A 12,789-nucleotide genomic window follows, 5' to 3' on the forward strand; every position below is an offset into this window, starting at 1 on the left:
TGAAACCAAGGATAGTACCAAACCCTATATATGCACACAGACCTATGCTAAAGTTTAATTTATAAATTAGGCACAGTAAGAGATTAACAACAACAATAATATAATAGAACAGTTATAACAATATACTGTAATAAAAGTTATGTGAATGTGGGCTCTCTCTCAAAATACCTTACTGTACTGTACTCCTCTTTCACTTAAAGGAAGCATTTCATGGCTTCTCTTTGGCTTACCCAAATTGCCAGGATCACGACTCTTGCAGCTTGGGATCATTATTAAGTAAAATAAGGGTGACATGAACACAAGCACTGTGGTGCTGTGACAGGTGACTGATAACCAAAATGGCTACTAAGTGACGAACAGGCGAGTGTTGTATATAACATGGAGACATTGGATGAAGAGGTGAATCACACCCCAGGCGGGATGGTGTGCGATGGCAGGCGATTTCCTCATACTACTCAGAAAGGCACACAATTTAAAATTTATGAATTGTTTATTTCTCGCATTTTCCATTTAATATTTTCTGACTAGGTAACTGAAACGGCAGAAAATGAAACCGCGGATAAGGGGAAACTGCTGTACCATTTTAACAATGGCAGGAAATGTCCTGCTGCAGTGGAACACACTGGCGGACTGAGCACAGCACACTGTGGCCACCCTCCCCTTGTGCCATCATGCACTGACCAGGCCACTAGGACAGCAGAATGACCCCCTTGTGGCTTCTCAACTCCAGCAGCACATAGAAAGCTTGGAGACAGGTCTAGGACCATCACAGTATTCATGAAGGGTTAGAAAATAATCTACACAAAGAGCTAAGACTGTACATCTTGAAATCTCCATAGTGACAAAAAGAAATGGCCTCTAAGAATCCAAACATGCATGATTTTTATACAGAGGATAAAAATCTCCAGGACGTTGTTATGAGCTTGACAATAGAGGTTTTGGATTATACGTAAGCAGTAATTCTTTGATTATGCAATCTTTCTGCTGTTAGATTTAGATTCCAAAGAAGAACTACTGTCTTCCTCCTAAGGTCTTTAAAAAAGAGTTATATTTAGTCTTAGTGGAATAATACGGATCACTCATGCATGATGGAATTTTTAAGGTTCATGTTAGTCTTACAGTTTGCTTTTGTTTTGTTTTGATCTACAGCTCCAAAATGGCAGAAGACAATCCATATTTAGGAGGGCATGAACAAGTAAGTATTATAATATCATCTCACTGATAATTATTTTTGTAAATGTATTCATATTTTAAATATACAGAGGTAACAATAGTAATTATCAGGCAAACTCTAAAATTGGTAAAAATTTCTTTTAAATTGTTTTTGCAGTTTTCCTGTCTCTGCATATAAGGTTGGAGAGGCCATGTCTTATAAAATGAGTAACTTAACTCCGCTCTAACACACTGTTGCACAAAAACTATATATGCTACAGGTCAAATGATAACTGCTGTATTAGTGTCCTAGGGCTGTTGTAACAAATCACCACAAAAGAGGTGGCTTAAAACAACAGAAATTCTCTCACAGTTCTGCAAGCTAGAAGTCCAAAGTCAGGAGGATGACAGGGTTTGTTACTTCCAGGAATTCTGAGGAGAATCTGTTCTCTGCTTCTCCCCTGGCGTCTAGGGGTTGCCGGCAAACCTTGGCTTTCCTTGGCTAGTGGTTGCATCACTCCAGCCCATGGCCTTCTTCCCTGTGTATCTCTCCTGTTTCTCTGTATCCAAATTTCTCTCTTTTCTCTTATAAAGGCACCAGTCGTTGGATTTAGGGCCCAGCCTTCAGTATGACTTCATCTTCACTTGATCACATCTGCAGAGATCCTATTTCTAAGTAAAGTCACATGCACAGGTACTAGGGGTTAGGACTTGAACATATCTTTTTTGGGGGATACAAAATATTTAAAACACATCTAATGAGGAGGCAGATCGGTATGGTTCAAAGACTTTTGGAACTTAGAATTTGAAAAACTTTATGTAAATGCTAGCTGCTACTGATGAGCTCTTAAAACCTGAGGAATCACTTAGCTCCCCTGATCCTCACTTTTCTCCTTTGCAAAACAGGACTGCTAACCCCACATTAACAGGGGTGCTGAAAAGGCTTAACGGGCAATGAATGTGCTTTGGGAGTATAAACTGTTCTTTATAATTGTATTAGCAGTTATGAAGAGATACCAATGTCCTCTTTTCCTTTTCCTCCTAGTTTTTTACTTGGAAAAATGTCAAGCCTATAGAAATGTTGAATAGTCCAACAAGTCTTTGTCCGTTATTAATATTTTGCTTTCCTCTCTATATTTTTATATTTATATAGAATATATATGTGTATGTGTGTGTATATATATATATATATATATATATATATATATATATATAAAGTGAACCATTTGAAAGCAATTTTTAGACACTAGGGTAATTACAATGCCAATATTAAATTTTAATATAATGATTTTTAAGAAGTATGTCAACTTCTGGGGTTTATTCATTCATCAGGTGTTTATTGAGGCATTACTCTGTAGCAGAACACTGGGTAAGGAGGGGGACAAAAATAGTTACATAGACCCTAATTTCCGACACTGCCATTCTACTAAGAGGGATAGCAACATAAATAGTTTCATATGTGGTAAGTACTGTAGCAGTAGTCTGCACAGAATGTCAGAGGGATAACTACGAGCTGCCTGTGGGGAGATCAGGGTTATGGGCTTACCAGAGGAAGTCTCTGTAAACTGAGATTTGGAACATGTAGTTTGTTAGACTAGATAGACAAGAAGAGGTAACAAGAGGTACCAGGACGCCCTGGGACTTAGAGGGGGCCAAGGGTTGTAATGATGTCACACTTAATCATTAGTAGCAACCACATAAAAAATGGATTTTCCAAATTTACACACGGAAAAAATCAGTCAGAAAAATAAAACCAAAAGTGAAATAGTTTCTAAGGGGTCTAGTATTGCTTCTTTAAATAAAAGAGACTTCTGTAAGCAGTCATTACTCTTGATAATGTTCTGATTGATTTAGAAAGAATGCGGATGTATAGCCTTTCACATTCAGGGACTCGTTTTTGAACTTGACTGTAAAAATGGTGATACAGGATAAATCTAGGAACATTTTCTTTAATTAGAGCATGAAAGACATTTGGCTACTCATAGCATCAAAAACCTGTGTTTTACCTTTCGCTTTTAATAGGCTATCTGTAACAAAGGCAAAGTCTAACCAGCCTTAGAGTTGTTTCTTCTGGGTTTTAGACGATGCTTTCCTGTTTATAGGCAGGAAATCTTATCAACAAGAGATAGTCCTTTATGCCACACAAGAGTAAAATCTGCTGAAAACATTCATTTCGAAAGTTTTTCTTACGTGGGCATTTTTGGTGATCGGTAGCAACAAACAGGTGGGGCCATGTTCTGATATTTCCACTTTTGAGGGGAAAGGTCCTCGAAGTTTGTTTGTTTGTTTGTTTGTTTTCCTTGTCTGAAGCTTAATAGTATATATTTCCTGAAGTTCACATGTCCTCAGTGTTGTAGTGTATTCTGGAATTTGCTCTCCACCCTTGACGTAATACACAGTGCAAGTTGCAGCACAACACAGCTTCTGTCTTCTTTGTCTGAAGTGGAGTGTGTGTCTCTGTCCTCAGATCAGTGCTCTTGCCCTCTAACCTCATTGTTCTTGCCCCCGGCAGGACCCTAGGAAAGAGGGTTTTTTCCTGCTAGGTCATCTTTTCTGCTCTGCGACTTTCTGGTCTGTGAATACTCTGTAAGGTGGGGCCCATTTTTACAATAACATGTTTTTTCATTCCAATATTTCCTTTTCAGCAAACAATGAAAAGTGTAGATGAACTTGACTCTTAAGCAGTAAAGTGAAGCACATTTATTATTCCTCAGTTGAAAATTTGCGTACCTCACTACTGGAGGTGAAGTTTTCTTTATTTAAACACTGTGTTTGTTATTCTTGACTTAACGAGGCATCTAGGGTCTTAGTTACCCAAGAGTTTCCAGTAATATACTAATAAAGAAAAGGAGTAAATTGTAATTCAGGTGTTGTTGTTGTTGTTTTAAATACCAGCTCCAGCACACTTCCCAACTAGCATATCATAAAAAGTGAAATATGGTTGGTTTCTATGCTATCCACAGACATTTCGAACAGATGACTTACTTAGGTTGAAACAATTACCAAGCTAAGACATATGAATTTAAAGTCCTGAATGAACTACGTGGAAAGAAAAATTTTTTCTTGGGATCAGTAATTATTAGTAACTTATCAAGATAGAATATATAATTCCATCAGAATACATTGTATTGGTTTTCTATTGGTGCTATAACAAATTACCTCAAATTTAGTATCTTAAAACAACGCAAATTTATTCTCTTATAATCTGAAGGTCAGAAGTCTAAAGTCAGGGTGTTCGCAGGGCTGCTCTCCTGGAAGCTTTCGTTTCCTTGCCTTTTGGGCTTCCATAGAAAGCCAATGTTCCTTGGCTCATATCCCCTTTAATCACTCCAACCTCTTGCTTCCATTGTCAGATTTCTTATTATTCACTTTGATATCCTGTATCCCTCTTATCAGGCCCATCTGGATAATCCATGATAATCTCCCCATCTCTGTATTATTACGTTAATAACATCTTTAAATCCTTTTTGCTCTATGAGATAGTATTCATAGGTTCTGGGGATTAGGATGTGGTTGTCTTTGTGGGAACTTTTATTCAGCCTCCCACATCCACTACACTCCAGGTATTTCTGCATTGTGCCAGGTACATAAAGGTTAAAAAAAAAGTGACGGAGCTCAGTGCTTAGTTATCTGCTCCTTAGACTATAAGTCATATTTTCAGTTTTTCTGTAAATTGTTCCAGGGCTGGTGTCGAATTCTTTCAGGACTTGAAGTTAGATGGCTAGAGTAGGGGTCTATTTACCATCATAAAAGAAATACAGATTTCTAGGATTATATTCTTGTGCTTATATTTCTAAGGGAGTTTATTCAACAAATATTTATTAAGTATCCACTATATGATAAACATATACTGGGCCCTGATACACTAGTTAAGCTGCCTCTGTGGATTTTATAACTAGGTCATTCTTCTCGAATCCCTTTGTCACATAAACACTGCCAAAGTTATGGAAAGTTCCATACAGATGAGGATTTAGCGAGGTCTCATGAAGGCATTTTTAAAATCCTGATTTGAAATATTTTCGGATTTTTTTGTTTTTGGCTTTAGGTTTTGGTCCTGTAATTATGTTTTATGCATAGCAATTTCAAATGTTTAATGCAACGTTGGAGACATAATGATTGACAATTTACATTTTCTTTGTTACAGATGTTTCATTTGGATCCTTTAAATCATACAATATTTAACCCAGAATTATTTCAACCAGAGATGTCACTGACGACAGGTAAGAAAACCCCTCACTCCTACTGCCCTATTGTTTTGCTTTCACTTTTACTTAAATTCAGGATTTGCTAAGTCTCTTTTAGAAAGTCAATGATGTACCTAGGAAGGAAATGGTGATTTATGTTCTAAACACCAATCTTTTAATATACTTTCTTGAAATATATTTGCACAAAAAATGTTTCACCTCAATTATGTATTGTAAGACTCAGAATGTCTGTCACTGATATCTGCTAGGACAGCTCAGAAGTAATGTCTTCACTCAGTCTGAGGATTTTCCTTCTCACCCAATCTTATCATCTCTGGATTCTTTTTAAATCCCCCGTGCTTTGTTCCAGATGTAGGCCGTCTCGACTCTTCAGATCTACTCCAAAAACACTTATTTGAGTGCCTACTGTGTATGTCAGGCACTGGGGAAAGAAAGTGGACAAAAGTCACAAAAATCATCTCAGTATAAAATTCATCCTTTTAAAAAGCTCTTAGCTTTACATTCTGACCAGTTGGATAAAACTCATGATAATTATCCTTCCTTCTAACGTGACTGTATTAATTATTGCCATCCATAAAGTGTTTAATCTCATATGAGTGATTTTAAAAATGAACACATTTAGTCTCTTTTTTTATTTATTGATTTGTATACAAGCTCGGTGTGATGGCTCTCTTTATGTGCTCCTCACATCACCAGCGGGGGCACTTAAGAGATGTTCAAAAGCAGTGTGAGTACGTGATGGAAGTTGTATATAAAACATGAAGTTTTGTAATCACTGAAGTGGACATCCGCTCTTCGATTCACCATGGACTTGTCCTCATTGGAGGCCTTTATCTAATTTGTATCATTCTCATTTAAAACTATTAATGTTACTCTGGTACTTACTTTTCATTTTTTAGACCAGAATGTTTTTCTGCATTTTTATCTTTATTATTTCTGGAAGTTCATGGGAGGGAAAAAATAAATTTGCTATGCTTTCACCTTCACTAGCAAAAGTTGTACTGCTGAGGCTGTTTTCTCTTTACCCCACAAAACATATTTTGTACGCCACCCTATCTGAGATCTCGTGAACTGCTGTCCAATTTGAGCTCTAGGTCAGCTTCCTGTGAAGAACAAGTAAATGCCTTGGTAGCTTCTGTGTTTCCTGTGAACTTTTAATTCTGGGGATCAAAGTATTTTTCTTAGTATTAATGCTTTAGTGAAAACATAAGAACTTGGTTCTGCCCTCAAGAAACATATACATTTCCATTTAAGACCTTGCAAATACCAAACAGTATCCTGAGGCAGACACTTTCAGAAATAATGTCGTTATTTCATCAACTTTATGAAGATAGAAATAAGATTATCAAAAGAACCATCTCATAAATATTCTGGGGTCAGAGCTTCACATTGTAGAAATTATTTTGCGATAATATTAGAAAGACTTTTAAACTTATACCTCAAAAGTTTATCTTCCAGTTATTACCTCATCATTTTTATTGTTTTTCCCCCTCTCTGTTGTAGTGGCATAGTGCAGTTTTTAGAATCCAAGTTGTATGCTGTTTTATGCACATTTTGAAGGGATAGGATGATTATGTAAGCCAATATTAACTTGTAATTTTCACATGGATCATTTTATCTTACATGTTTCTTGAAATCTAAAACCATTAGTAGTTCCCTTACTTATTGAAAATTCTATGGGCTATAGTACAACTGTTAAGTCTATAACATTATGCTGTAATTTAAATTTCTCTATATAGTGGGATGTTACTTCATGGAGTAGAAATGTGACCAAAAGACAATTGTCATTAAAACAAATATATACATATCACATCTAATTTTCTAGTTGATTGAATTTTTTAGTGTGTTCCCTGAAAGAGAAAAATGGCCCCATTTCACTGATAAAATTTTCAAACCTGGAATTTCACATATTAATCATACAGCAAAAATAATAGCAAAACTTCAAGTACTTTTAGAAGTCAATAACAAGTGAGAGACTTGAAGTTTAATGTAACCATACTTCATCTCCCCTATATTTTCCATGACATCCAAATGTTGCTTTCTTAGAGGCCTCTCTTCTTGATATGTTCATTTAGAATTCTGGAGGGAATGTTTTTTTATGACTATATTTGTTACATTGTCATACAAGCTACATGTTAGTAGTGTGAAAATATTTCTATTTCTAATTGGTTTTATTTCCTTATCAAAAATTAAATTCTAGCCACGTTTTAGAATTTTTAAATTACAATTTCTTTTCTAAAAGTTTAAAATTTCCAGGGATAAATTTCATACAAACAAGAGAGCTCATTTACCTAAATTATACTACAATGGCCAGTCACTCTCCATATTTCCTTTCTTGTGTATGTTTCACTTCAAATTCAGTCAGTTTTCAACTGACTTTCCTGTAAATTTCTTGATTAATAACAGGAAATAATTATACTTTTGTTTCCAACAGTTCTCTAGCTTTATGCTGATTCAGTATAATGCTTAAAAGATAAAAATAATTTATCTCTTAAGTTAGTAGTTTATTTATAATTTCAACCTGAAGGTGTGTAGTTCCTCATATATTTATTTATCTGAAATAATAGGTCTTCAACTTCTGGCTAAAAGACTGTGAAGATTGAAATGCACACAGAAGCATTCTCCTAGAATTTTTTTAGTGCCAAACTTTTTAATTTACATTCAAACAAGTGAGAAATACCATATATCTTTATTTATTGTAGAGCTATGGGTTATTATACTGTTGACATAAAACCAGCTGGGGAGCTTAAGGACTATCTCATATTGAATAAATTTGTATTTATACTGTCAGAGGCTCTGATTTCCCTTTGAACTTCCGAAGTCAGATATAATCATGGTATGGATTAAGCTTCTAGTTTTCATTATGTTTTTATAGTAATTAATTGACATTCACCTATCTTCAATTAAATTATTTTCAGGATTTTATAAAATGCTTATGCTTTTTTAAAACAGAGTTTATATCAGAGCACAGTATTCAAAAATTGTATACAAACATCAAAAGCTATGGATTAATAAGAAAAGTCTACCATGTCATTTAGACCAAATTAAATTTGAGAGAGAGGGAGAACAAGCTAGCCAATTGGTGAATGAAGGCAGTACTTATGGAATCAAGGAAGGGAAAGGAACAAAAAACTTAGTGTAAGGGCAAGTAGACAGCCTGAGACCATTATCTATGTATTTCACACATGTAAGTGCCAGCTCAGTCTTTGTAATTTCACATTAAGGACATTCTCTCTGAGGAATGGAAGTCAGGATCTAATGATGTGAAAGCAAAAGATAATTCTTTGTTAAGTACACAAGACTGTGAAGGCTATTAACATCTTAATCTTTGCCAACATCAGGCCTTTTGTTGGGTTACACAATGTACCATCACCATTCAAGAAGTGTTTATTTATTGTGGTTCTCTAAAGGTGTAAAACTGTTAAAATAAGGACCAATTTAATATTCAAATAAGGAAGATAAATTATATCCTTGTGGAATTTTAGCTAAAAATTTAATAGAAACCTCTTTTTAAAAACATAATATCAGTTTTTTACTTGCTTTATGTTTTATACCAAGTTTGAGAAGCCTCACATTCTTTTGGTTTTTGTTTGTTGTTTTTGTTTTTAGCAGATGGTCCATACCTTCAAATATTAGAGCAACCTAAACAGGTAAGAAGATTAAAGGGATGGGGCTGTGTCTTTACATGTTAGATCCATAAGTCTAATAATATTAATATCTCAAGCACCGAGTAATAGTAAATGAATTTTGTGAAGGAAGTAGCTTATCTAGAAGGTCAACAACCTGTCAAATTATGTAACCACTTCATTCGTCTATTTTACATTTCTATTAGTCATTCTTCACATTGCCTTGAACCTCAGTATGTAGTCTGTAAAACTCCATTAATTATAGATCCTTGGTATCTTACTATGTCTACTAACTTTGCTGACCAGCCACTCCTACAAAAGGCATAGGTTCTCTCCATTCATCGTCATTCCTCCAGAAATACGCACACATGCAGCTCACATGCAGTTACATCCGCCAGTCGTGTCCATGCACACACAGTACATCTTAGCCTTCCTCCTACGGTTGGTAGGTCCAGCCTTTTCTGTTCTGTCTGTGGAATATGCACCCTAAGATACTAAGTGGGAGGTAATAGTATTAGAACGGACAGTTGAGTTCTCTTCCTTCTGGTGTTAGCTTTAGAAACTCAGCCTCTTTGGAGTCAAGAGAAGAGGCTTTTATTTTCTCAGGCTCTTCCTCGATTCTGTAGAGGATCCCTGGGAATTGAAGTGGCCTCTTCATCATGCCCCAACTCTGTGGATCATATTCATCGGAAATTGGATAGGACCAGTGATGAAAGAGGAGGAAAGAGAATCTTTAATATCTGCCTATAGATTTCAATTATTAGGGTGCAGAAAATGGTATACTTACTCCTCCACAGAATGAGGACAAGTCAGTAAATCTCTGAATGGATGTGCTTACTAAATTTGTGTGACACTGAAGGTGTATATACCTGTTCTCTTGGAGTTATATTACCCAGGACCTTTCCTAAATGTTCTGAGTAGCTCAGGCTAGTGAGCGTAGCACTTTTACATTGTGTAACATTTAACAAATGCTAACTAGGTCTATATCTTAAAACATGTATTGTGGTTACTGTATTTGTGGCATTATCTGTGTATTTGGATTTGGTCAACATTTAAAGGATATAAATATTTTAACTATGACCAAATAGACAATCCTTATAAAGTTGAACTTAGGTAAAAGTTTTTAGTGTGGGGACTGAAAAGCCACATGAGACTTCGGGGCATTGTTCTAGTTGCATGTTGGTGGCACACCCTGACTCCACAGGCTGCCAACAAGACTTTCCTTTGCTTATGTCCAATTCCATAGTAGTTGCCAACAAGACTTTCCTTTGCTTATGTCCAATTCCATAGTAGTGACTTCTCACAGAAGGTCACCAATTATCTCAAAGATCCTTCCAGTGGACCTTTATCCCTAAGATTCTATGCAGTGGGCTCCTGGAAAATTTTCTAGCTTGTAAGATCTGGGTAATCCATGAAACTGAGAAATCAACTAACAATTATTTGGCTGCATACCAGACAAAGCATGTTTTTCAACTATCCATTTTCATAAGCATAGCACTACAATGAGAATTTTAAATGCAATTTCTTATGAGGGGTCTAACAGTTATAAGGAAAAATTGACATTTATAATTGACCTGAAGAGTTATATAGTTCCAAAATTCAAAATTTAATTCACCATATGTGGAGGGGTAAAAGCTCATCTGAGTAAAACAATGTGTCTGTTTACCAAACTGATGCTATTTTGATGTCTGACTGCAGTGAAAGTAAGAAGGTTGTATTTAAGTCAGACTTTCTGACCGGATGGATGTACCCTTGCCTTTGAGGTTGATGACTCATTTTAAGCAAATGGAGTTACTGAGATGAATGGCTGTGGACTGGCAAACTTTAATCTCAAAAATTTAGAATCGGAAATGCATCTAGACTGTGCATTTGAAGAGATCCTATCTTCCTAAAAGTAAACAGTAATAAATTTCCATCCTCAGGTTAAAATTCCTTTAGAATTTTATATACTGTTATACAACCATGAAAACTATTTGTTGTTTTTCAAACTTAAGCAAGCTATTAAGACATGTTTCTTTACCCATATCCTATTTGATACTACTCCCAGTAAGATGTAAAAGTATACATGTATATGTTTTTCCAACTTTCCTAGAGTGATTAAAATAATGAATTGCTTTATTCCATTTTTAAAATAAAAATTAGGAAAATGTTCTTTTTTCTTTGGGTTCTCTTTGCCACAATTCTCCCCAGGTCTGACAGAGATGAGTCATAGCATAGATAATTAATCTTTGAAATAACCAGTTCTGTTGCATATTATTTAATGCTAATTATCTAATACTGCTTAAAAACTGAAGTAGTATTTAAATTGAGTGCCATTCGAGTAAATTCCTACCTTTATTGTTAGCTATTTCCGGAGGCTAATTGTTGCACATGCTGATGCTTTTTATAAATTTAATTTAATTATTAAAAATAAGCAAACAGCCTTTGTTTACAAAAGGGATAGAGCTGAATTTGTAACTTGTTTTTTAGTTTGAATTTTGTGAGAGGCAAAACAGAAGCATTGCCCTAAATGACTGTCCTCACCTCAGAAGGCTTCACTAGGATTTAGGTTTGGAATCTCCTGAGCTATACGCAAGAGTTGTTTTAGGTCCCACTTTGATAAGTTAATCACACACTCTAGATCCATGTGACTTGAGGAACTCCCTACACTAGGGAATTTACTTCAAGGCCTTACTCATCCCATGAAACATGCTTTAATGTTGATCCTCGTTGCAAATCAGGAAGATCTCAGAGAGTATAGGGATAGTTCCAGATGCCAGAAATTTAAATTCATTCAGGACCCTTGGACCACTCAGACAGAGACTGTTTGTTTCCCAAGACCCTACGTGAAGAATAATGAAATGTAGTGCAATCTAAGGAGGGCAAAATTTTTACATTGGTTGAAGAGCTCAAAGCTGTTAAAACCTTTGTGTTTGCTGACTCCACAGTTGCTGAGTGTGCAGGGCAGAGCCCTGCCAGCACGTAGAGGGTATGCAGAGCTCCTGGTAGCTTAGTGATGGAGCACTGTTCCTATGCAGTCAGTCCCACATTAATATAAATGAAAGGTGAGGATGTTACCTGAAGTATATTAACATACTTTCACCTAAAGGTCAATGTGGAAAAAGAAAAACTGTCTGGTTAGTGACTGTATATCTGTAAACTACTAGCACTACTGCAAATTGACTGACATCATTATAACTTTGAGTCTTTCAGGAAATACACCAAAAGTTTACTTAATGTGATGGTGAGCTCCATTCTCATAATTGTCCTTGTTTTATTATTTTTGTGTGTACTAATATGATACAAATTATAAGTGTTAGCTTTGTAAATCATAAAATGTTAGAACTGGGACAGACCTTTAAGGTAGTCTAGTCTAATCTCATTTGTATAGATAAGAAAAACATGGGATTTAGGTATTTATGAGCCCACCGTAGTTCATATAGTCAAGACTAACCCAGCTCCTCATCGATTTACTACACCTGTAAAATTCTTGAGTCAATAATGTGTAGAGAGGCTGTCTGGTTTTGCATTCCTTCTGGTCACATCATATAGAGAGCTTGAGCTTGATAATATCAATCATCATAAAATCAAAAATCTTATTTTCTGGAACTGTTGAGAAAAGCTGGCCAAATGTGGCGTCTAGCTTAGGGTGTGTTCTGCAACACCGATGTGCGTGCTGGGTTTAGCAAGACATTGCTGTATTCCCTCCTGAGCCAACTGTAATCAGAGGAGATAAAGGACTTCCTTTAAGTAAGAGTCAGTGAAGCCTAACTTTGAGTAAGAGATCTAAGTTCAGAGCTTGGCGGCAGCAATCTGAGACGAGGAAG

The 12,789-nt window shown here is 35.8% G+C and overlaps 1 protein-coding gene across 2 annotated transcripts in view; it reads left to right on the forward strand.

Annotated features, from left to right (window-relative positions):
• NFKB1 (nuclear factor kappa B subunit 1) overlaps nt 1–12,789 on the forward strand; it is a 115,066-nt gene that overhangs the window by 21,187 nt on the left and 81,090 nt on the right. Inside the window, exons 2-4 of one of the 2 annotated variants that reach the window (XM_019738929.3) lie at nt 1,150–1,195; nt 5,297–5,372; nt 8,970–9,007. In XM_019738929.3, the coding sequence (XP_019594488.2) occupies nt 1,157–1,195; nt 5,297–5,372; nt 8,970–9,007 (153 nt within the window). In that variant the 5' untranslated portion in view covers nt 1,150–1,156. Of the gene's footprint in view, nt 1–1,149; nt 1,196–5,296; nt 5,373–8,966; nt 9,008–12,789 lie in introns of both variants that reach the window. The other variant, XM_019738928.3, reaches the window with a different exon arrangement.

Source organism: Rhinolophus sinicus, chromosome 1 (assembly GCF_057876585.1).
Source record: "Rhinolophus sinicus isolate RSI-liver-muscle chromosome 1, RSI-T2T, whole genome shotgun sequence".
Lineage (NCBI taxonomy): Eukaryota > Metazoa > Chordata > Mammalia > Chiroptera > Rhinolophidae > Rhinolophus > Rhinolophus sinicus.